The sequence below is a fragment of the Chelonia mydas genome, chromosome 9, assembly GCF_015237465.2.
Source record: "Chelonia mydas isolate rCheMyd1 chromosome 9, rCheMyd1.pri.v2, whole genome shotgun sequence".
NCBI lineage: Eukaryota > Metazoa > Chordata > Testudines > Cheloniidae > Chelonia > Chelonia mydas.
In genome coordinates this window covers 17,418,271-17,444,669 of record NC_057855.1, presented here as the reverse complement: position 1 = coordinate 17,444,669, position 26,399 = coordinate 17,418,271, and the positions used below count along the sequence as shown (strand labels likewise).

The 26,399-nt window shown below is 41.9% G+C and overlaps 1 protein-coding gene across 1 annotated transcript in view; it reads left to right on the top strand.

Annotated features, from left to right (window-relative positions):
- Positions 1-26,399, top strand: part of LOC102947212 (multiple epidermal growth factor-like domains protein 6) — a 284,176-nt gene that overhangs the window by 205,270 nt on the left and 52,507 nt on the right. Inside the window, exons 7-17 of the mRNA XM_043522132.1 lie at positions 1,220-1,345; positions 3,722-3,844; positions 5,913-6,035; positions 9,396-9,533; positions 11,526-11,648; positions 12,278-12,400; positions 14,190-14,366; positions 16,927-17,058; positions 22,661-22,789; positions 23,239-23,367; positions 25,099-25,233. Coding sequence (XP_043378067.1) covers positions 1,220-1,345; positions 3,722-3,844; positions 5,913-6,035; positions 9,396-9,533; positions 11,526-11,648; positions 12,278-12,400; positions 14,190-14,366; positions 16,927-17,058; positions 22,661-22,789; positions 23,239-23,367; positions 25,099-25,233 — 1,458 coding nt within the window. The remainder of the gene's footprint in view (positions 1-1,219; positions 1,346-3,721; positions 3,845-5,912; positions 6,036-9,395; positions 9,534-11,525; positions 11,649-12,277; positions 12,401-14,189; positions 14,367-16,926; positions 17,059-22,660; positions 22,790-23,238; positions 23,368-25,098; positions 25,234-26,399) is intronic.

The window sequence follows — 26,399 nt, the reverse complement described above, 5'->3', positions numbered from 1 at the left end:
CACCTTAGAGACTAACAAATTTATTTGAGCATAAGCTTTCGTGAGCTCTAACTCAGTTGCCTTCCCACAAACTTCCAAACTGGGTCAGGGAAAGCAGGAGCAGAGGCAGCAGGGAGTATGCGCGGCCGGTCCTATACTCTGTAACTGTGAAGCTGAAGAAAGATAGTGCCACAGAAGAAGCCTGTATTCCCTGCTCTGGGCTTCCATCTCTAAAGGCTGGAGTTGCTCCAGCTCCACCAGTAGTCCTCCCAGCAGCAGCAGATGGTATTACACTCTGGAGTACATCAGCCATGCTACATATTTGTGACCTTATTGGTGGGGTTCCTCTCCATCAGCCCCGAATGAGCAGCTGCCGCTGCCTCTTATCCGTTTTGCTAATCTCCGGTTTGTCTACACGATAATTGCTACAGCGACATGGCTGCAGTGCTGCAACTATGTGGGGATAGAGCTGGACTGAAGAAACTTGCTACAGCCACAGAAGGGATTTTTCTATCGCAGTAGTAAAGCCACACCCTCATGAGGCAGTAGCTAAAGTTGCCAGAAGAATTCTTCCATCAACCTAGTGGTGTCTATACCATGGCTTAGGTTGGCTTAACTATATCTGTCTGGGGTCTGAATTTTCATACCCTTCAGCGATGTAGCTAGATCGACCTATGTTTTAGGTGTAGACCAGACCTCACATCAACAGGTTGCAATGCTTCAGTCTATGTTGCAACTCTTTGATCTAGTCTAAATCTGTCCCTAATAGCCTGTACATCCTGCTTGGTCCAGTGGCCACTCCAGCTCTCATCCACTTCTGTAGCTTTTCCCAACTCTTCTCTGGTACCTAGCTGGCCATTTATTTCTTCCTTGCCACTGCTCCATTCCCCCCTCACCTTCTGGCTGCCTCACCCCAACTCTAGAATCTATCATAGAATCATAGAATATCAGGGTTGGAGGGGACCTCAGGAGGTCATCTAGTCCAACCCCCTGCTCAAAGCAGGACCAATCCCCAATTAAATCATCCCAGCCAGGGCTTTCCTATCACTGAGGTACTACCACTTCATTTGCCAACTGGGCCTTTCCCTTAAATCTGTGCCTGCTGATGACCCAGATGGCACAAAGCCCTATCTGAAGTGAAAACTGCACTGCACTTTGCCCTGCAATGTACCCTTTGAGTTGTTCCCAAAGAAGCTCTGTTTTTGACATCTTTCATGCATTCATGCTTCCTTTGCTCCAGCTGTCAGTTCCTGCACTGTTAACAATGGGGGCTGTGAACAGGAGTGCATTCAGATCAGTGATGACCACCACAAGTGCCACTGCCATCCACGCTACCAGCTGAAGAGAGATGGCAAACACTGTGAAAGTAAGTCCTAGAGCACTTGACGTGAGCACACTTTAGGAGCGATAAAATAACACAAGATGATGCATATACCTTTGTGCATTAGACAATATATTATTTACAATTTATTTTACACCTATCTTGCCAGAAACAGATATAGGTTTTCAATGACTGCATTAAATAAAAATTTTTGAGGAGCAAGGTTCACTTTTGTTGACTTCCATGAGCTTGTTACTGGTTACATGGATCCCCGGTCATTCTGGACATGCCTTAAATGCTGGTTTGAGTTAAAGTAGGAACTTAAAATCATTTAAACCGTAACATTTAATTGCTCTTTAAGACATACCTAATTATGGTTTGTGTAGTAATTTATGACTCAGCATAAGGTATAGTCTTTGTCCATTTTTAGTTTTTGTTATCAGTAATCACATTCTGATTCATCTACCCTCTTCAGGATATTAAACCAAATTGTCTGATAGTTATTTATTATTTGCATTACTGCAGCACGTAGTCATAGTCCAGAACCCCATTGTGCTAGCTGCTGTACAAATAGAACAATCATACTACCCTGGGGTTTTTTTCCTTCTTTTGCAAGTGTTAACTAGTTCATCAGTTCTCAAGGCAATGATAACCTGCACTATACACTTGCATATGTCATAGGTGATTGGGGCAAAATCTTGTGTCCTTACTCAGCCAAAACTCCCGTCAAAAAGTCAGCTGTATATTGTTTCTATCCTGCAGTACACTATATATAAAGACTAAGGAGTAAATCCTGCAGTTCTACTCATTTCCAACTCAGCATGTTTGCAGTGACTTGTGCCTGAGGATTTGGCCATCCAACTTTATGTACAATCTCCGTTCTGCACAGAGTCAATCTGAGCTGAATTCTTGATGGCATTCAGTGGAAGATTTGGAGCGAGGCTGTTTCTTCTATGCCTGTTCTGGTGTCAGCATGGCCTAGCGTGTGGCTGAATGTATAACATTCATGTTAATCAAGATGAACCAAATGATGAGACCGTTAGCAGGGGAGAGTGGGCAACTGGTCTCCAAAATAGTAGGGCAAAACAGTCATTGAGTTAAATGGAAGTCTGATCAGGCCCCTAATTTGTGAGGCTTTTGAATTCTATTATTGCAGTGCAAACAACTGTAAAGGTTCACTCTCTGACACCATTGGGGCTGATTAGGGTTAGCCAGCCACTGAGGGCAGCAGTTCATCAGCAATGGATAGACAATGCCTAGTAATTATAGAACAATAGGGAAGGTGCTAATTTAGTACTGTGGGTTCCCTGTTTCTCAAGGCTGGAAGGAATCTATTCCCAGTTGTGTTAGGATCTTGTTTGCTTGTTTACCATCCATGCTTTATTAAAATAATCATTTACATGAGTTACTTGAGTGTATTTTACACCATCATTAAAAGTTCCTCGACTGCTATATATCTTCTGCCTCTTTCAGCCCACTACTTTGTCATGTCATTGGCCAAGTGCCTGTTCAGATGTCAGATATCAACCAAAAAAGGCAGAGGACTAAAGGCAGTGTCTTTTTGTAAATGTTTTTTCTGTTCTCGTTGCTGTATGAAAGATGCACACAAACAGAGGAAAGGGAGGATAATGAAACGGTGAATGTAACTATAAACAAAGTGCCAGAGTAACAGCCGTGTTAGTCTGTATCCGCAAAAAGAAAAGGAGTACTTGTGGCACCTTAGAGACTAACCAATTTATTTGAGCATAAGCTTTCGTGAGCTACAGCTCACTTCATCGGATGCATACTGTGGAAAGTGCAGAAGATCTTTTTATACACACATTGTATATACAATGTATATACAATGTTATACAATGTGTGTATAAAAAGATCTTCTGCACTTTCCACAGTATGCATCCGATGAAGTGAGCTGTAGCTCACGAAAGCTTATGCTCAAATAAATTGGTTAGTCTCTAAGGTGCCACAAGTATTCCTTTTCTTTTTATAGACAAAGTGCTGTCAAATATTTTTTCCTCTTTAATCTTTCAGTAAATATCTACATTCATGTGTGTCTACACTGCAATGAAATACCTGTAGCTGGCCCATGCCAGCTGACTCAGCTTGCAGTGCTCAGGCTACAGGGCTGTTTAATTGTGGTATAGACATAGGGGCTTGGGCTGGAGTCCAGGCCCTGGGACCATATCCCTCTCACGGGGTCCCAGATCCCAGGCTTCAGCCTGAGCCTTAATGCATACACTGCAATTAAACAGCGCTGCAGTCCAAGCCCTATGAGCCAGAGTCAGCTGACACAGGCCAGCCATAGGTGTTTAATTGCAGTGTAGACATACCCTCAGTTACAGTAATCTTGCAACAGTGGAAGGTAAAACCATTTTCAGACAAAAGCATGACCTTTAAGTTGACAGTAAATTTAATTGCTTTCAGTGATGGACCCCTGCGCAAGTGGGAACGGAGGATGCTCACACATCTGTCAAAACGAGAGAGGACTTGCAAAGTGTGAGTGCCATCCTGGGTACTATCTTTCTGCAGACAAAAAGTCCTGTGGAGGTAAGAAGCTGCAAAAAAGACTATTTAAAGGGGAAGAAGGGCATTATTTGGAGTTTCAGTGTAACTGCACTTGTAATGAAAATGAGTAACTTGTGTGTGTATGTACCGTGTGTATAGAATATAATATTTTTCACATGTGCACACCTTATATAAATATATGTGTGTATATAAAATAATATTTTCACAAAGACCCATGTGCATGCACTTGCACATATGGATGTGTGATACAAAACAGCAGTTCTGTTTTATTTTTTGACTATCCCTAGGCTTCTGAAGGTCGTTTTAATAATGACAGTTATGCATTTTAATCCGTTAAGAAATTGTATTTACTGTTAATTGGATGAGGATCTATGGGTAATCTGGCATTATGCACGTGTCGTCCCTTATGAAATAGTGCCCCAGATGAAGATATAGGAAAATTGGTTCAGATAACACTCTGATCTAGGTCAGTGACAACCTATTTAGAATTCAAAAGGATTTTCAGCCAGCGAACTATTTTCATATTAATAGAGAAACCACTTTGTGGAGAGAAATCACTAAGGCTAAGAATTCCAAATATAAAAAAGATAGGTTTCCAAGTGGATTTTGAGAAAAATCTAAGGTAGTTAGGTGCCTAAATCAATGAGATTTAGGTACCTAGCTCCCTGAGGTTCCTTTGAAAATTCACATAATCTTGCCAAAATCTCCAGCTTGCAAAGTGACAGCTAATTAATGAATCTGAATAAAATCTTGGCAAGCTTTACACTGTGACAACGTCAGGGAAGCTGCCAAATATTTCACCCTGAAAACTTCCACAAAGTAGCAAATGGTTTCTGTACAGCCCTGGGCCCCACTCTTGCGAAGGCACTGATCACATGCATAATGTTACATGCTGCTGTGCCATAAAAGGATCTTGGTGAGGAGCGCAGAACATCTCCTTACCCCAGCATGCTTGGCTAATTACAAAATGTACCTTGGGAAAATTAAAATGAAATAGCCAGAAATGTAAACTTAGAAAGAAATCTGAGCTTCTTAGTTTTTGTTCTTGTGCAGTTATTCTCTACAAGGTCAGTACTTGGCTTTTTAGCATGAGGAATCTTGTTCATTATTCTGTTCTTGAAAGCGATCCTCCTCCTGTTCCTTTGGGTTTTCCAGCTGTGCTGAACTATATTCTTCTGTACTGACACTTAATTTGCAGAGTTCAGATGGTTCATTACAATGATGATGGGTCAGAGCACTTTGATCTGTTTGTAGAGGGCCCTGTTCCATGTGCATCTCTTTCCCCTTTTCACAGGGAAGACTTGGAGTGCCCCTCCTTTGATCAGTGTAGCTATCACTTAACTCAACTTTGTGGATATGTCTACTCTGCAATCAGAGATGTGATTGCAGCATGTATAGGCATACCTGAGCTAGCTTTAATCTAGCTAGTGTGAGTACCAATAGCATGGAAGCCACCACAACATGGACTTTAGCTTGTACTAGCTGCCCCACATAAGTACCCAGGATCCCAGATGGGTTCCTGTGGCCTGCACTGAAGACTGTGCTGCCCTGGCTTCACTGCTTTTGGTACTTATGCTAGCTAGATTAAAGCTAGCTCAGGTATGTCTGTGTGTGCCGCAATCACAGCCCCTGGTTGCAGTGTAGACATATGATGTATGGAGGAAGCTCTGCAGAATTCCAGGGGTGGTGCAGCAGAGTGGGTGCTGGTCTCCATGGCACCATCCCATGCAGAAATCTTTTTGGGAGGATGTACCATTCAGGATGTATCCAAACCGATTTGACACTGTCTGAGCAGTATAGATAATCAGGTCTCTCTTTTACCATTGGTTTAAAAGTAATGGGTATGAGGAGTGTGGTCTAGTGATGACAGCCTCAGGTGAAATGTGATATTATACATGTAAAGTATTATTTTGAAGGAGGGTGTTGTGGCTTCAGTGTTTGTTGAATTGCTAGGTGCTGCCTTGTCTACTAACCATAAGACATTATTTCAATGGACACTTCTGAAGACTTTTGTTTATATGAGCGTGGGAGGGTATAACTTCTTTAAAATCTCCCAACTGATCTCATTGCTGATCTCTTTGTTTTGCAGACATTGATGAGTGTGCAGAAGAGACAGCCAGGTGTGCTCATCGTTGTGTGAACACCCTAGGGTCCTTCACCTGTGTTTGTAATCCTGGCTTTGAGCTGGGGGCTGATGGAAAGCAGTGCTACCGTAAGTGAAAGTTTTACAGGTTTTACAGATTGTAGGTGATCTTACCTGGATAATGCAGTACTTCAGTTTTAATGCAATCAGATTAGAACTCCCAGCAATAAAAAAGGATGCAAAAATTCAAGGTGAATATTCTTGCCTTCATCAGAAACGCTGCTGCCATTTTGCAAATTTATATATTCTTGAGCATGTATTTCAACCATTACTCCACTACAAACAGCCCCCTTGGTTTCAAAGGGCAAACAGCCCTGCTGGTTTATCTTCAAAAGGTAATGAATTATATGGTGGGTGTGATTCTGGAGTTACCCAAAGACACCTATGCATTTTACTGATGTTAGATGGAATTTATTCATTCTCACCCTCCTTTTTCTCATGCCATGTACCTGCTGCAAAGGGAAAACCCACATGGGAGCCTGACATGCTCGTCATCTCTCTGGATTTACTCAGGACTCCCCTGACATTTAGAAAAGCGTATTGAGTAAAAAAGCAAGATCTATGATGATGAAAATAGGAACTAAGACTTCCAAGGCTATTAAATTCCCAGTCGTTCTTCCTCAATCAATGTTTAAATGCTTCACAGCTGGCTCTCTTAAACATCCCCTACTTAACAAACCAGTAACTTGCTCCCTGTGATAAGTGATCCTCAGGCTAACCTAAGGGGTAGATTTTAGATTAATAAAGGAGATGGGCTGGAAAAGTTTGTGTTTTTTATGGGTCTGGTGTAAGTTCTCTGGAATGCTGTAGTAGACAAAAGCATGACCTGTTTTAGTGAAGAGGCAGGCAGCAACTGTTCAATCTAATGATGCTGGGCAGAGGTTTTCAGCAGAATTTCCCACATACATTGCGCATTGTTTAAGGGGTGTGGGGATTATTCTATGAAATGTTTTAATGAGGGGGAAAAAGCAATTTCAAATCATACAAATAAAACTAAATGTACAATTATTATCAAAACAAAGTATTTGAGAGGGACTGGAAAGCTATTTGAGATCCAAATGAGGAACAATGCATTTCACAATAGCAAAAAGAGATGCTATTGATACACAGAAAATTATCTCATGTGAGCAGTATAAGGGGTCTAGACCACTCGGGTTCATTCTTGTTTTATGCAAAGATTTTTCTTATTAACTGACAAATCTTTGTGGGGCAGAATTATGCACGCTTTGTATACAACATTAAGAAAAATTTTTTAAAAAAATATTCTGAATCTGTTTTAGGTACTTACATGGCCACCACTACCATATTATCTGAGCACCTCAGTCTTTAATGTATTTATCCTCACAACACCCCTGTAGGACCAGGCAGTGCTATTAATTCCCATTTTACAGATTGAGAACTGAGGCACAGAGAGACTAAGGCCCAAACCTTCAAAGGTATTTAGGTGCTTAACACCCATTGAAATGACTTGTCCAAGATGACACAGTAAATGGAGCAAGGAATGGAATGCAGGTCTCCTGAGTCCCAGGGAACCCCTCCCTCCCTCAACCATCATTCCTCTCTCTGAATAAACAGTCATACTTCTTACTATAACAACATAAGAACGGCCATACTGGGTTAGACCAAAGGTCCATCAAGCCCGGTATCCAGTCCTCTGACAGTGGCCAATGGCAGGTGCCCCAAAAGGAATGAACAGACAGTTATCATCAAGTGATCCATACCCTGTCACCCAATCCCAAACAGAGGCTAGGGTCACCATTCCTGCCCATCCTGGCTAATAGCCATTGATGGACCTATCTTCCAAGAATGTATCTGGCTCCCTTTTGAACCCCGTTATAGTATTGGCCTTCACAAACCCTCTGGCAAGGAGTTCCAGAGGTTGATAGTACGTTGCATGAAAAAATACTTTCTTGTGTTTGTTTTAAACCTGCTACCTGTTAATTTCATTTGGTGGCCCCTTGTTCTTGTATTATGAGAAGGAGTAAATAACACTTCCTTATGTACTTTCTCTATACCACTCATGATTTTATAGACCTTTATCATATCCCCCCTTAGTCATCTCTTTTCCAAGCTGAAAAGTCCCAGTCTTATTAATCTCTCCTCATACAGAAGCTGTTCTATACCCCTAATCATTTTTGTTGCCATATATGGCCTTCTCTCTCTCTGTCCCCTCCCATCTGCACCAGCCAGTACTGCAATCCCTGATCTTCTGAGCATAGGGACTGCTCAGGTAGTGGTGCAAGAAGGGGCAAAGTATAGGCACCATTACACAGCCACATATACACACCAACCAGCTAACATGGCTGGCCACAGAGGCAAGTATAAGCTGCACCTTTGTACAGGCTCTAACAGCAAACACACTCTCTCTATGTGCGGAAATGCTCCAGCAGGCACGGCAGCTCCTTAAGACACAGTGCTTTCCCGTGCTCCTCCTGGGGTGTTGCAACTTGGATCACCCTGAAAATGGGGCCATGCTGTATACTGAGAGTGGTGAATTATGATTCACCTTCATTCTACAGGTGTGCAAATGAAGGGCATAGTGGGAATGAGGATGTAAGGAACTTCCTCTCCCATATGAGCCCTTCTGCAGGGGCCTGGGGAAAACCTTGTTGGGGACCATAGTCCATGTCCATGTTCTCTCGTCGTGTTATGCAGCCACAAGGTGCCTGAAAGAAAACCGAGAGAGAGGCTGAGAGTGATGCCTGGGTCATGGCAGGGTGAAGGCATTGAGGCAGTGTAGCTGCAGTCTATGTAACCTTGTAGCCCCCAGGACAAATCCTGGAGAAATAAATCTGAATTCCTTCTGAAAACTCCAGCTGCTGTGCACCTCCTTCCAAATGTCTCTCATGTACCAAAGAGTGCCAGGACAGCATGTTTCACGCATTCCTGGTTAGTAGAACGTTTGGGGCTACATTCCTGAGCTATGGTATTCTACATGAATACGAACATGAAAATACCTGTTGTAATAATTTGAAAACTTATTCTCCGCCTGCCTGCTTTTGCAGGAGCACCCTGTTTGAAATGAACAATGCAAAACCCAGCCTTGGTGAGCACTCTGTCCAATTCTCAGGCTTCCTAGAATGCTTACAATCTCTTCTTCTAGTGTGCAATCTCACTGTCCTTGTTCAAAGGCTATGTAAAGTGCACTCGGGGATATATATTTTGTGTACACTAGTGCAATAGACACTTTGCTGTAACTGTGGGCCAGCACCAAGTTATTCAGCACAAAGGTGAATATGATACAATGGAACGTTGTTCAGTAGCCCACAACATGCTCTTCTAACCTCTGCGTGGGTGAGTTTATATTTTCTACTGCAGTGTTTAGCTTCCCAGCAATCAGTGTATGGACATATTGTATTGATGGCTATTCTCCAATTACTCTCCTCTTGTGCTTACTTATTAATATTCTTTTGATCATTTCTCTGGAAGGCATCGAAATGGAAATTGTCAATAGCTGCGAAAGCAACAATGGTGGTTGTTCTCATCACTGCGAGCACTCGCCTGGTGGGCCTCACTGTTCTTGCAACCAGGGATATCTCCTTGATTTGGATGGGAAAACATGCATAGGTAATATATGGTAAATGCTGCATCTCTTTCAAAGAGGGGAGGGGGAACACATGGTCCATCACAACAGAAAGGGAGAAGGATGTGTAAGGGGAAGCCTAGAATAAAGCTTTCGCTTTTGGAAGTGTCTGTTTTTTCCCCTTCCTCTTGTCCTTCCTTTTGGTATTTCAGTAAACTGGAGTTTGTCTAAACTTCCCATTCAATATTTCGACGTGGCCTATTGAGGGTTTGGTGGGATTATTACTTAATGCTTCTACCGGCATTGAAAAATGACACCTCCATGAAATTGTTGTCAAGATGACCAAATTGTTTACAGCCCAAATTTATTTCCTCAGGGATTAAAGTTCCTTTTTCCAAGGTTTTCCATATTCCAAGGCCAATCAGCAGATGATTACCTCTAGTTGTGCACATTGGACTAATTTTCAAAAGTGATGTGCACCCACTTGGAGTCCACTTCGCAGTAGAGAAGTTCTTCAGCTCCTATCATGCTCATCCATTGCCAAGATTACACCTCCTACTATGTGAGAAATGGGATGTGAAAGCAGGGAAATAGTAGATGAGTAGAAAGAAAAATGTGGAGATCTGTGAGAGAGGCTGATAATGGACAATTTTTAAAACAAGAGGGTCAATTCTGGACTGCATCCTGAAATGAACTGGGAGCCAGCTGGGTTAACAATGGGATTATGTAGCCTTGTTTCTTTGTGTGTGTATAAGACAGGCAGCAGCATTCTGCACACGCTGGAGCCTGGAGACGGGCTAATGGAGTACTCATAAAGAAGAAAGTTATCATGGTCAAGGTGAAGGTGAGGTGAGAGCATATATGAAGATTTCAACAGAGCGAAGTGAAAAGATGTTCTGACAGCAAACATTTTTTTCATTGGCTGCAAGCTGCATGTTTCAAAGTACACAATGAGCTTTTAATAGAACTAGGAAACAAGATATCATCTGAAATATTGCTGGGCAGCTTTGCTTGTGACATTTGCAGGAAAAGTAATACTCCTTGTTCAAATAATCTGCTTTAATCAATTTTGTGCTGACCTCTAGCCTTAATTGATTGATTACATTTTCTTTCTCCACTCTCTGGTGTGTACATTTCCTAATAATGTTGGTGCCCGTTCCAAGGTTAATTGAGACACTGACCTTTCACATCTGTGGCTGCTCATCTAGTTAATGGTCAAAAGCATTTTGCGAACTCAGCGTTGACAGGCTACCTCTTGAATCGCCACTTAATATCTCAAAACACTAAAAGGGCTGAGATCAGCTGAGAGCCTGCTGTTAAAAGATAGCAGCTTGATTCTTGTTTCCGTTAATCAGGACAACAGTTTTTGACCACGTAAATTTCCCTGCTTATACAAGACACAGTGAAATGGTGGCAAGTTGAGTATCAAAAAGTAAAATTGCTTATAAATATGTATCTTCTTCTTGTCTGAGAATGCTTTGTTGAATCGGAGGTTTCTGTTCACTGCTGTCTATTTTATGTCATAACAGGCCTGAGGATTGAAAATATTCATATGAAAAATGATCCGCTGTAGATTAATTACTAGTGAAGAGATGCTAGTTATATGCTAGGGTGATTGAGTTGTTTTATTGATCTTTTGGTAACACATAGGAGCCCCCTGTCATGGACCAGGATGCCAGTCCTAGACCAGTTCTAGATGCTGTACAAATGCAGAATAAGTCCCCCTGCTACAAAATGTAGGCAACACCTGTTCTTAATATGTGGCAGTGTTCTTGTAGACAGTCCTGTCTGAAGATTTAAAAAAAAATTGAGATGGGGGAGGTGATAAATAAGACACACAAACCTGGCCACTGAAGTACATTATCTTTCCTATCTAAATTACAAAACTGAAGGCTAAAATGACCGACAGTGCATTAATGACAGTCTTTTAAAATAGATTCATTTCCTGAGTCAGATGAGCAGGTTGTCTGTTCAGCACAACCGGTGTTTGAATTGCCATCAGGAAGCCTAACTGAACCCCCGCTTTCTCCCTTCAGACCTGGATGAATGTGAGTCCAGCGAGGCCTGCTGTTCCCAGTTCTGCATCAACTACATTGGAGGCCATGAGTGCAGCTGCAAGGCAGGGTTCCGGCTTAATGCCAATGGCTGCGTATGTGATGGTAAACGGCTTAACACTGATGGCTGAAGCTGACTCAGCGCACAAAAGGAAAAAAGATTTCGAAGCTTCTTCTAGCATTTCATAGCAATTTCCTTGCTAAGAGAGCATGGCAACAAATACTGCTTTGTTGATAGGATTTTAGCACTGTTTCCATTTTATAACAGTGGGGTGCAGTAATGACTCAGGATTGTATACAGACAGGCCCCTATACAGGAGCAGAAGAGATGAGTCAGTGTAGAAGGAGACTTTTTTCCCATTCCCCCATACACATGACACATGGACATGTCATAAAAGACGATTGCCCTAGTAATCTTACATGAAGGGTGAACCCCAATATTTGGCTAAACCCTAGAAGTTGGGATGCATGTTCAGATTCTTGGACCTACCCAGCTGTGCTGTTTTTATGGGGCTTCTAGCTGAGCCATAAACATGGCAAGAATAGCCTCTTCCCTCATGCACTTATAGTGGGAACTGGGGAGCACAAAGGTCCATTGGAATGGGAAAACAATTAAACAACATTTTCCAGATCTCCAGAATGAGTTTTAAATTTTGGACAAAGATTCAGGTAGGCTCTTGCTTTATCCAAACTAGTTTACCTGTCACTAGTTACCATTAATATTTGTTTTCCAGATGTGGATGAGTGTCTTGGTGACAATGCCAGCTGTGAGCATATCTGTGTTAATTCTCTGGGGTCATACGAGTGCATGTGTAGAGAAGGCTACAGACTTAATCTCAATAGACATTCCTGCATCTGTAAGTTATTGTAAAGCTTGAAGACAATTAAACACTTCTCTCTGATTTAGAACCTGATTTTAAGGTCAAGATTTCTAAAAGAGACTAGAGATTTTTGGGTGCCCAACTTGAGATATCTTAAAGGTAGCGAAGGCAAGCCATATGAAGCATGTAGGTCCCATGTGAGCCCTCAAAATAGTGGCTTGGCCATCAGATTAATGGAAGATGTGTGGCTAAATTTACTGCACTGCTCTCAAAATCTCAACCTATTTTATTTTGACAAGTTAATATTGCTCATTTCAATTACGTTAAGAAGATAGGCATCACATAAAAAATACAGAGACTCAAATTCTGCTCTGTTAAACCAGTGCAAATCCAGAATATCCCCACTGAAGTCAATGGAGTGACTCTGGATTTCTACCAATGTAACTAGGACAGAGTTTGGTCCAATGACTTCTCATTTAATAATCTAGTTTAATCATTGACTAAACTATTGTGGGGAGCTTGATATTTTTATCCAGCTGAGAAAAGCAGCTAATTGTATATTCTTGTAGTGCTGAATTTTCAGCTTTTCATGTGTTTTAGAGCCAGGCCCAAAACAAAATCTGTAAATTGAGCAGCAGATCTAAATTCAAACTTGTTATGTTTACAATATGATCAAAAGACTCTCAAATTTGGGGGAGGAAAGGGGCAGGCAATAAGGGGATGGGGCATGTAATTCCAGATTTGAACTTCAGCATTTGGTCCAATATAGGGTATGTCTACGGTGCAATCAGAGTTGGGACCGCAGCATGTGTAATCAGACCCAAGCTAGCTTTAGTCTAGTTAGCTCAAGTAAGAATAGCAGTGAAGCCACAGCAACACAGGCAGCAGAATGGTCTGTACAAGCCTCACCGAGCCCTGCCTGTGTCCCTGAGGGGTGAGCTTGTACTGCTGCCCACGCTTCCCAGCTTTACAGCTATTGTCATTCAAACTAACTAGATCAGGGATTGGCAACCTTTGGCCCGCAGCCCGCCAGGGTAAGGCTCCTGGCGGGCCGGGCCGGTTTGTTTACCTGCCGCATCTGCAGGTTCGGCCGATCACAGCTCCCACTGGCTGCGGTTCGCTGCTCCAGGCCAATGGGGGCTGCGGGAAGTGGCGCGGGCAGAGGGACGTGCTGGCCGCCGCTTCCCGCAGCCCCCATTGGCCTGGAGCGGCGAACCGCAGCCAGTGGGAGCTGTGATCGGCCGAACCTGCGGACGCGGCAGGTAAGCAAACCGGCCCGGCCCGCCAGGGGGCTTACCCTGGCGGGCTGTGGGCCAAAGGTTGCCAATCCCTGAACTAGATCAAAGGTAGTTTGTTTATGTCTAATGTGCTGCAGTCACACTTTGATTGCAATGTAGATATACCCTATATTGGGCCAAATTTGAACATGCTAAAGTTCAAACCTGGAATTACATGCCCCATCCCCTTGCTGCCTGCCCCTTCCCTCCCCCAAATTTGTGAGTATTTCGATCACATTGTAAACATAACAAGTTTAACTTAGATCAAACTGTTGATTTGAGCTGCAGACTTGTCCAACCCCAGATTCAGAGTTTAGATCTAGGGTTTTAGATGAGGCTTAGTTGTTCTTTCCTCATTTTCCTGCCAATATGTACTCTATTTATTAATATAGATAATAAAAACAGATCAAGTGTGACTATTTTATGTAGTGTACATTTTTAAATAATATTGGTCTGACTTAAAAAATCTAACACATAAAAAGCTGTAAAAGGAGGACTGAACACCAGAGTGGTAAGATGACTCTCTGAAGCTGGCTCTGTCTTCTTAGCACTAGATGATGATGAGCTGGAGGAGGAGGAAGAAGAGAAACTGGAGATCGCTAGGATTCCAGGCCTTCGGTTCAGAAGACCTCCTCAGCTGCTTCGTTATGCTGCCGCACTAGGCACCTTCTATGAGGATGAGGACAAAGATGTACGAGGAGAACTCACTCTCATGCATAAAGTTGGTAAGTAAATTAAAAGATTGTAGTTTTTAGGAGAGGAAACACATGGTGGCCATAGCCAGCAGCTTTGTAAAGGGTGAAGATTCTCTAGGGTGGGAAAGAGATCTTGAGGAGAGAATGAACAGAGCCAGGAAGACTGGAGCTGGCATGAGGCCAGACAAAAAGACAGGGCCAAATTCTGCAGAGTTTTTTGCCTTCAGAGGATGTTGGAAAGAAGTGTGCCAGCCAGAGACAGGCTCCCTGAGTCATTCTGAAGGCTGAGGGCGTCTTCAGTCAGAATGACTGTGGGGGGAACGCAATTGCCCATAGCCCTGACTGTTACCTCAGAAAGGGGCAGTATTCTCTGCAGTGGCAGTGCTGCTGAACTCCAACCTCACAGAAAATCTAGATATAGAACTATAACGGCTGAATATTTTGTGCAGCAAATGTGAAAGGAACGATGATATTGAACTGGTCATAAACTTGAATAGTCAGTGTGTGTATAACCTTAGAAAATGTACACCTGCCATGCCATGTATGTGCCTGAACTATTGTGTCTCCAACCTGGAAATTACCTGACTCAACATCCATGTTTTTCCAGCCAAATAAGAAGGCTTGGTCATTATAACATAGACTCAAAAGCACTATGCTTTCTTTTTGGTGGAAGTATTACTTGCTCAGAGTGAGAGGACAGATTTTTTTTTTTTTATTTTGTATGGTATCGTTTTTGTAATTGCAATGTCTAATTACACTTCAGAGGGACTTTGCTCCACAGCCAGGGGCTAGTCCTGGCTTTAATCTATTAACTTTTATTTATATAAAAAAGATAAAACTTCCAAAAAATATGTGATGTGTAACTTGCATTTAAACGAAAGCAGACACACTAGAAGAAAGAGTAAAGCAGCAGCCAGTCATCCACAGCAAGATACTGTAACAACCAATGGGGAAATTGGCAAGCAATATAGCCTCATGAAAAATTAACAGCATAAGCACCAAAGTCTAATATTGATTGCCCAGTGTTCGTGTTTTTTTCCACTATTGGACCTATGTCTTTTTAGGGGGTTGTAACTTGGTATCTGAGCTGCTGCACTTTTCCCAAAGCTGATGTAGGGTGCCAAGATTGGCTGCTCCAATGCCTTAAAGATGGCAGTGATAGAAGGAAGAAAATATCTTTTAAAAGTTTACAATTTTTTAAAATTCTCAAACGTAAAATTATTTCTTCCTAGTTTTAAAAGTCTTTTTGTGCTGTGCTCTATATTTTAACAAAAAAACAGTCTGTCAAAACATGTCCTCTTGCAAGCTGTTAGCCTGTACTATAGGTCTAGTGGCTTTTACTTCATTTTTAAAGTAAACATGGTAACCTTTTCAATGGCACTTTGCATACTGATATTTAGGTCTGATTTTTCAAAATTGTTCTCAGAGACAGCTCCTGAATTCTGAACATGTTTGAAAATCTGACCACCTACTCAGGTTCCTCAGTGGAAGCTGTTGGGTATTGATTGGCTTAGAAAATCTGACCTTACATATAAAATAACAGATGAAAAACAAGCAACCCACTGACTTAATATTAGCTGAAGGATCCTGCCAACTTCATTTTAAACACTCATCGAAATCCCCATCCAAAAAGACTCCTGTCATGTGCCTCAAACCCCCTGAGAGGACAGGCTGATTAAATGGCTATGCTAGTAATATAAAGCAGATATTTCAACCAGGGGCAAGTTTTTTCCCCTCAGCCTACGACAAAGACTATGTAGCAGGCAAGCTTGTACTTGCAAGTGTGTGCGGATTTGAAGGGGGTGTGTATGTGTGTGAAAGAGAAAGAGAGAGAGAGAGAGAAAAAAACAAATATATTTTCTTGTAAATAAAATGCTTACTCATAATCACAACCAAAAAAGGAGACGATAAACTTTCCTAGAATAATTTAAACTTTGCTCTTGGAATATATACTGAGTATATTGATAATATATAGGACAGCTTCCAGCTGCTGTAATGTGAAAAGAGGGATTTGGAGAGGTGGCAATGGATATCCTCTCTCAAGAAATCCTGTTGAAAATATGTAGTAGGTGGTGCGATCTGATCCTCCTAAAGACAAAAATATTTGCTCTTCAGAAGTATTTTCTTAAGACCTTTCTGGCAGGGATTTACAGTATCATGAAGGATGGGAGACAGGGAGCCCAACTTTCCTTTGTTAGGCTACAGAGTTTTAAGAGGGGAACTTCAGGGCCTCCTCCACATCTCTGGGGCTTACATCGTATCATGAAGAGCAACAGACTTGGACTCTGGTTAGGCAGTGCTGGAGCTGATTTCCAGTGTGGAGAGCCCTTCATCAAGAATGCCCTGCCAGCAAAACCCCATAATGTTTAAACTTGAGGACTCTTATTGGCACTTCTTGTCAAGACAAAACACGTTGACATTTGGGAAGATCCATCAACAACACCAATGCTGCTTTCTTTAGATTGACAATGCTCCATGGATTTCCTTCTTTACAGTGTGTGTTTGGAATGATAGTGAACAAGTTAAAGCTTATTAGGTCAAAGGATCATGTTCCTGTGCTCACTGAGCCTTCTGTCCTTTTCCATTTCAGTTTGCCTGGATAACACCTTTGGCAATGATTGTAGCCTGAGCTGTGATGATTGTATAAATGGAGGCAAATGTAACAGTGAAAACAGTGGCTGCATCTGTTCACCGGGGTGGACCGGAATTATATGCAATGAAAGTAAGTACTGTATGTTTGGACAACATCCTACAGTTAATGGCCTGGCAAATCCATAAGAAGCGGAAACAGTCTGCTCTTTGCTTTTGAGCTGAAAAGCTGTTTAAGGAATAGAACTGCCTCACTGAAAGATCGCATTTGCAACATTTAATTACAGGTGAGGCAGACACAGCAGCATCTTAACCTGATAGGCCCCCATGTCCTATGTGACACATTAAGCCTAAAATATAAAAGAGGAACCCTGAATTATGCATCAGGAAACTTAGAATTGTGAAGTATTGCCACACCCAGTCCAGTGAAGTGCAATCAGTACAATATCCCTTGTTTGTTTTCGAGTAATTGCATATGTCCATTACAGCAAGCATTGCACACTTGGTGCACCAGTACCAGAGAGTTTTCCTTAGCGGTGCCAATAGGGGAGGCCAGGCTTACACGCTGGTGCTCCTCATGTTCCAAGATCAGGGTATAAAGGGCAGAACCGCACCTGCCCAACCTTCAGATTCTTCTTACAATCCATGGTCTGTGGTTAAAGCACTCTGTCAATTGTTCCTCTGGGAATGTGCATTTAGTATATTTTGCTGGTTAGTAGTACTCATTTTTGTGTCCTCGAGTCTTTCTTTCTTTCTTTCTTTCTTTCTTTCTTTCTTTCTTTCTTTCTTTCTTTCTTTCTTTCTTTCTTTCTTTCTTTCTTCATAAATTAGTGGACATCTCCTGGTATCAGAGGAATATATGCTAAGGTACTCTGGCTTCACAAACTGATGTCCATGAAAGACATTCGTTCTCACTGCCTGAAGTGCTTGAGTGAGAGTCATGTCGGGGACAGGCGTCCAATTTGCTAAGGCTTCAGGACAAGAACCAATAGAAGAACGCCTGAGGTACATCCTTATGGAGGCCGCCCTTTGCCCACTACCTCAGTCGATTAGAGGAATTCCTCCCCATCAAGGAGAGTGCTCCTGTCAGGGTTCCCTCCCCACTCTGACCTCTAGGGTACAGATGTGGGGACCCGCATGAAAGACCCCCAAAGCTTATTTCTACCAACTTAGGGTAAAACTTCCCCAAGACACAAACTTTTTGCCCTTGGAGGGTATGCTGCCACCACCAAGTGATTTAACAAAGTATCAGGGAAAGACCACTTGGAGTTCCTATTCCCCCAAAATATTCCCCCAAGCCTTACATCCCCTTTCCTGGGGAGGCTTGAGAATAATATGCTAATGAATTGGTTAGCACATCTGTGAAATTAGAATGGAAGATAATCTCACAGGCAGTCAGATTCAAAACATAGAGAATCCCTCTAGGCAAAACCTTAAGTTACAAAAAGACACAAAAACAGGAATACACATTCCCTCCAGCACAGCGAATTTCACAGGCCAAAAACAAAAGAAAATCAAACGCATTTATTAGCTAGATTACTTACTAACTCTATAGGAGTTGGATTGCTTGCTCTCTTGATCTGTCCCCGGGCAGAGGTATCACACAGACAGACAAAGCCTTTTTCTCTCCCACCCCATCCACCCAGATATGAAAGCATCTTGTCCCCGTATTGGTCATTTTGGTCAGGTGCCAGCCAGGTTACTTGAGCTTCTTAACCCTTTACAGGTAAGAGGATTTTGCCTCTGCCAGGAGGGATTTTATAGCACTGTATACAGAAAGGTGGTTACCCTTCCCTTTATTTTTATGACAGCTCCCTTGGGTTTATCAGAAGGCAGAGAAAGGAGAAAGATCCCCTTAGTCAAGACACTCTTGGAAGAGACATAAGTGCTCAGAGCCCTCTCAGGCTCCCAAGCCAAACAAGGGGATGGCTTCCACATAATCAAGGTCCTTGGTGCAGGATTCTTTGACCTCACAGGCTTGCCACTCTGGTACTGAAGGGAGAGAACTTCCTGGTACCACTCCCTACTGGCTCAATAAGGGCAGAGCCACTGATTCTGGTTCCCAAGTCGGACATGTTGAGGCTGCCTGTTTCCTCAGAGTAGGTGCTGGAGCTATCACCCATGATGACAACTGGGAAAAGACCTATCTCAGTACCAACCAGCCCAGAGGCCCTACACAGCTGAGGAATATCTCCTGTACTGTACCAGCCCCATCATTGGCCCTACTGGGTTCCATGGGGGATGCCTACGAGTCTAGATCATTATCTCTGCTGTATTACGCAAACTGGTCCCTGAGAAGTGAAGCCCCTTTGTCTGGTACCAGCAATCGGCTGGAAGTCTGTATTCATGTCCTACACAGAACAAATGAGGGGGCAACTTGTAACAGCCCAACAGCTGTCCAAGTGGATCACCAACTGCATCGTCATGTGTTACAGTGCCAAGGGTGTTACCCCTCTTGTCAAGGTTCCTTCCCCACTCTGAACTCTAGGGTACCTACCAGCTTAGGTTAAAACTTCCCCAAGGCACAAAGTCTTTGCCCTTGGATTAGGTAAAACACTGCCACCACCAAGTGCTTTAACAAAGAACCAGGGGAAAGGACCACTTGGAGTTCCTATTTCCCCAAAATATCCTCCCAAGCCCTAACACCCCCTTTCCTGGGGAGGCTTGAGAATAAACAAGATGAGCACAAACCCCTTGGATTTTTAAGTCCCAAAAAACCCAATCAGATTCTTAAAAATCAGAACTTTATTAGAAGAACAAAAAAAGATAAGAGAACAACACTGTAAGATCAGAATGGAAGATAATCTTACAGGCAGTCAGATTCAAAACATAGAGAATCCCTCTAGCAAAACCTTAAGTTACAAAATGACACAAAAACAGGAATACACATTTCCTCCAGCACAGCGAATTTACAAGCCAAAAAACAAAGAAAACCTAACGCATTTTCGAGCTAGATTACTAACACTACAGGAGTTGGAGAGCTTGCATCCTTTATCTGTTCCCGGCAAAGGTATCACACAGACAGACAAAAACCTTTCCCCCCCACTCCAGATTTGAAAGTATCTTGTCCCCTAATTGGTCATTTTGGGTCAGGTGCCAGCGAGGTTACCTTGAGCTTCTTAACCCTTTACAGGTGAAAGGATTTTGCCTCTGGCCAGGAGGGATTTTATAGCTCTGTATAGAGAAAGGTGGTTACCCTTCCCTTTATATTTATGACACCTCTGGAAAAGTTGTCTGCACATTCAGCTCACTCAACATCCGTGGCCTTTGTGAGTAATGTTCCAATTGTGGGCATTTGCAGAATGGCAACGTGGTCCACAGTCTACACCTTTGTTAGATATTATGCAATTACTACTGCATCAAGGGAAGGTGCTAATGTAGGGAAAGCAGTTCTGCAGTTCCTCTTCTGATGAAACTCTTAGCACTGCCTCCATTGAAACTGCTTGAGAGTCACTTAGTGTAATGGACATATGCAATCACTCAAAGAAGAGAGAATGGTTAATTGCCTTTCATAACTCTTGTTCACCAAGATATGTTGCATACGTCCATTATGTCACTCACCCTCCTTCCATGACACATCAGAGCCTTTAATCTAAGGCTCCAGTACAAAGGATCTGAAAGGTGAGCAGGGTGCCTCTGCCCTTTATACCCTCAGCTCAGAGAACTAGGGCACTGACGGGGCTGCCGAGCATGGTCACCCCTACCATTTTTTCTAGGGCTAGCAGAAACTCTCCAGCACCAGTGCACAAGACATGCACACCCCTTGTGAAATGAACATATGCAACAAATCTTGAAGAATAACATTTATGAAAGTTATGTAACCATTCTTTATGTGTTTGTTTTTATATCAAGTCCCATTCATTTTATACACTTTCCCCAAAATACTAATGTGCTGCAGTGTGTCTATGCTGAAGTCCATTGCTCTCTTGGCTCTTTTTCAAAGGTCTCTTCTGGGAGAGAGTACTGCTGTCTGGGTTGATGCAGAAAGTAAATATGGTTTGTCCAGGCGTCCCTTTATGGTAGCCCAGACAAGCTATCCCAGTCTTTTATTGTGTTGGTGGATTTGGGACTATTTTTATGAATTTTCTGGTTTATTTACTATACTGTATAGGAGTTGTTTGTTAGTATCAGAGTTTTTAATGCTCAGAATTCTCTAACTGAACCTGGTTGATAAGCCAGTGCCCTTTATATGGAAGTGATGTTACAAGAGATTCTCTTTTTTTCTTATCTCTACTGCCTTGTAAAAGAACTTTCATGCTCTGTCACGGCAGGTGCACAGGGTTGAGGAGAAACCAAATGGATAGGTAGAATGCTCATTTCTTGATGTACCCTACATGTTTTCTTTATCTGTGTAAAGCCAGTCAGAGCTTGTGCCTTCATCAATGGGGTTTTCACATTGTGGTGATTCTTATGGACCCATAATGATGTCATGGAGAAAGAAGAGATGACAGCAAGTTACTGGAAGAGAGAAAATTTTGCAGTCCTAATGGCAGTGAGGCATGTTCCCAGGACTGATCAGTTGCAAGTCTGATTAGCATGGACTGGGGCATAGTGATGGAACGAGAACAAAGAAGATTAAACTGTGATAGTTTCTAGTTTTGCTGTGCATCATAGCTAGAGTTAGTAAGTCACTGTGGTGTCTTTTGGCTCTCAAATTGGGATGTTTTACCTGTATTCATAATGTAATAAAGTTGCTTAGGCATAAACTGTAAACTGGCTGAGGCAGGGCCCAGGCTCTCTGCTGCACTTTACAAATAATAATATATTCATTCTATACTTACAAAGGATTTTCATATATTTAATCCAATGGAATTTTTTTCTATCTTTAAAAAGAATACAGAATTATGGAACTGGGTTATTGGCCAAATCCTCATCCCACTGAAGTCAATGTTGATAATGATAATTTGCCTTGTATGGATCAATGGAAAATACAGGATTTGGCCCTCTATGAATATCTCATTTTTTTTCTCCCTTTCTCTTTTTTAAACCAGCATAGATCACAGTTTTTAGAGAAAAGCTAAATAGTTGGGCAAATCAGAAGCTAAATTTCCATAATAATGAATGAAAGAAAACTGGATGAAAATTAATGCTGAATCTCAGGTTTCTTAATGTGTGTTGAGAAAATGTCAATTAAATCAGTTACTGAAGATAATCCCAGCAACTGTATTTACCCAGCTCAAGCTGAAAATAACAGAGCTCTGCTCGTTTACCAAAATGGTTTTTTTTGCTAGAACAATCACAGCTTTACCAAACGGAGTCGGCTGCTGTATGTATTAGTGATCTTTGGACAATATAAAATGTCTCTGGAACATCAGAGAATCTAACTCTTTTAGGTAATGGCAGCAATATGGAAGTAATTATCTATGTCTTTTAAATAATTACCTCCACATTTTCAAAACTTTTCAGCCTGGTAACTCTCATTTATAGTCAGTGGGAGTTAAACCCCATGCATGGCTTTTTTTTACATTGCCAGGGATTGCATTTAGCTAAAAGACACATTTCCCATCAGATATTTGAGTCTTGTTACTTCGGCTGTCATTTTTCAATAATCTCCATGGAGACAGATATTATTGTATATTGCAACGAGAGTGACATGGCATCATTTGTGGGTTGCTTGACCAAAACGGTTCTTTAATTGCTCGGTGTCATTCTGATGATTGAAGCATTATTTCACTTTGCTTCTAATGCAGTGAAGAGATTACTTAGCCCATTCATCTCCTCTGCTTTCTTTGCAGCTTGCTCCCCTGGGACTTACGGGCAAGATTGTAATAACATTTGTAAGTGTCAGAATGGAGGCTCATGCGACCATGTAACAGGACAATGTCACTGCCCACCGGGAATTAATGGACAGATTTGTGAGGATGGTATGATTTCTGTTGTTTAATTATGTATAACTGCTGCCTGGGAGTCTTGTGATTTACCATTATTCTTATTTTAATTTATTTGTACTATGGTAGATCTTAAGGGTCACAAGTGAGATAGGTCCTTGTGCTAGGGAAAAGCTTGCTGTCTAAATAATAGGGCCGACAAAGGGTGGGAGAGAAAAGATGATATCTCCATTTTAAGGATGGCAAACTGAGGCACAAAGAAATTAAGTGACTTGTCCAAGGTCAAATAGGAAGACTATGGCAGAGCCAGATATCGGACTCCGATCTCCCAAATCACAGTCCGGTATCTTACCCAGCAGACCATCCTTTTTCCTCAATATATTTTCTGTAGAAAGTATGCCAAGAGAAGCTGGCATGGTATTTTATAGCAAAAGCTTGGTACCGTATTGCCCATCAATTGCTGTGTTTATTTGTGCACCCACTAGGCTGTCCAAAAGGATTCTTTGGGAAGAACTGTAACAAGAAATGTAACTGTGCCAACAATGGCTATTGCCATAGACTCTATGGAGCCTGTCTGTGTGACCCAGGGTTATATGGTCGCTTCTGCCATCTAAGTAAGTCTTAATGATTTTTCTAAATTATTTATATAAAACATGCAGGGCACAATCGGAGTAAAAAGTCTCTCAACACAGTTCAACAGGTTATTTAACAATGTGTAGCCTAACTGATGTCAGTGGGACTACTCACATGCTTAAGTTTGGCTCATGCTTAAGTGCCTTGCTGATTCAGAGCATATAAGAGCAGATAATGTTTACCAAGCCCGTGGAAGTGTTGTGTAATTTTCACTGATCTTTACACTTAGAGCTGGGACCAGATTGTTGGTCAAGGCTAAGGCTAGATTTAGTGTTGGAGCAGGTATGTGGTTAGCTTTGGGTTCAGGCTGGGTCAAATCATGGGTTAGAGTTAGTATTCCTGGGATACTGTCAGATTTGGGCCAGGTCATGGGGCCTAGATTGTGGGGCCTGACTCAGGTTGGGGTTGGGGTTGGGATTGGGATTGGTGGATGACCCACGCTAGGAATAGGGCCAGTACCAGGTCATGTACAAAGCTGAGTTAGGGTTAGTGCCATCTGGTGACTTGGTTTAGGATTGGGGCTGGCTGGTGGCCCCTGGGCAGGGTTAGTATCAAGGTCTGGCAGGCCAGAATTAGGGTTGGGCCCTGGGTCGGGGCAGGCTGGTGGGCTAGGGCTAGGGTTCAGCTGGAGCTGGAACTAGAGATGATAGAAAACTGAAAAATATTTCTTGCGAACTTTCAATATTTCAGGATTATTTTCATCTATTGGTCTTTAAAACAGAACCATTTTTTACATTCAAATGTTTTGTGATTTTTTTCATTTTCAAAATAAGAATTGTACTAGTCTCTAAGGTGCCACAAGTACTCTTTTTCTTTTTACTAAAATAAAGGGTTTTCTTTTTTTGAAACTGCTTTTTTTTAACTGACCTCATCATTACGTTGACCAAACAAAACTGGCTCTTCAACCCCCAAAAAACCAAATTCCCAAAGAACAAAGACAAGCGACTGACCACAGGGAAAGAAGAGAAGCACAATGACTGAGCACAGGAAGAAGAGAGGCGCAGTAACCAACAGTCAAAACCAATAAAGATGAAAGGTACGATGACCAACAGCTGAACTCAGAAAAGAAAGAAAATTCCAATGGCTGAGAGCTGAACAAACACAGAATAATTAAGACTTAACAACTGAACATAAAAAAAGAGTAGAGAAATACAGTGATGGAACCCACATGTGAAGAAGAAAGAGAACACTAATGATAACAGAATAGATGTGAAAAGAGAAGAAAGAGATGACCAATTACTGAAGGTGAAGAAGACCAACAATGAAAATAAGGACTGCAAAGTGAGAGAATGAAAAATGAAAAACAAACAAAATGAAAAACAAAACAAACATGTAAAGTATCTAGGGGGTTTATTATTAGAAAAATGGGGAACATTGACTTTTTCATTAAAACTTTCATTTTTTGACCCGAAATAAGTTTTGTTCAGAAGATTGCAACTAGCTCTACTTTTGAACATTTCTGATTATTACATTCACTTCACATTGCCCGAAATGAAATGAGTTAGTTAATACAAGAATTATGTAAACTGTATTTTACACACATACATGCTCATGTGTACACACTTGAGTGCCTGTGAGTGCACATATTTGCTCAGAAGTACAGTGAACTTTTTGTTTGACAGCAAAAGCACTCTCTGCAGATCGGTGTGTAGACATCTAAAATAAGTCATGTGCAATTGCAAAATTAACAATCCCATTTAATCTGGTTGCAGCTTGTCCCAAGTGGGCCTTTGGAGCTGGCTGTTCAGAAGAATGTCAGTGTGTCAAGGAGAACACTCTGGCATGCAATGCCAGAAATGGTACTTGCACCTGCAAACCAGGTCATCAAGGGAACAAGTGCCAGAAAGGTATAATCTACCACTGATCCTTTTATTTCTGGAAAGTCCTGTTTCTATTTATTACATCTCATTGCTCCTCTCACATGCAGTCTTGCATTCCACCAGACTCTAAAGTAGTCTGCCAGTTGTTTCTCTGTATTTTTCCTACTCCAGAGCCAGGGGGACATTTGGCTTCATTGAGGTTGCAGGAGTATAAATGAGGGTAGAATCTGCCCAGCTGTTTTAACCTGAGCAACTGATATTTGGGATGGAAACCTGACATGATTGAAGATAATAGGAGTTTTGCCATTGATTTCAATAAGGTCAAGATTTTATCCCAGGGATTTTTTTACACAGACAGTGATTTTAGAGCCCCAGGCTGTATTTTGAGGCAGCTGACCTTTTTGTGAATGATTGTGGCAGTGTGTTACTAGATCAGTTTTGCACCTTTTTCATTTCTCCCTTTATGGTTTTTGTGGCTAGTGCAAAGGAAACTGTATTCTAGTCACATTTCAGTATCTTCGTAATCGTCTGTGGACAGTTAATGCAGTAATGCAATATAGATAATTGCTTCACATTCCCCCTTGAATTCTTATGCCATAGGGCAACTGGTAGGATTTTGATGGGGTTGGGGATGGGTGGAGAATAATAATAGTGATAATTATTAAATATCCTTAGTCCTCTTGGCTAAGGATCAAATCAGAACAAGCCTATTCTTCCACCTCTGAACTCTGTACAAAGGCACCCAAGCAGAAGAGTATATGAAGGCAAGGATTTTGGGGTATCAGAAGTAATAACATCAAGAGAATAAGTAGACTGAATTATACAGGCACTTTCAGCATCTGTTTCTCATGAATTCATGTGCTTTTTTCTCTGGTATAAGCTAGGTCTGTTGTTGTTACTACTATAATTATTATTTGTTTTTAATGTAGTAATGCTGGAGGTCCCAATCATGGATTAGAGCCCCATTGTGTAGGCACTACACAGTGAGACAGAATGTAGTGGAAAGTGTACTCTGAGGGTCAAATTGTCTTCTCACACCTCTTGCAACTCTACTGAATTGCTGCACTGGTTAAGTGACAGGAAATTAGGACCGTATTCTGCCCTTGGTTGTAGGCACAAAACTCCCACTGATGTCAGTAAGTGATGCATGGGAGTATCATAGAGCAGAAATTGTCCCTTTGACTCTTGTTCTG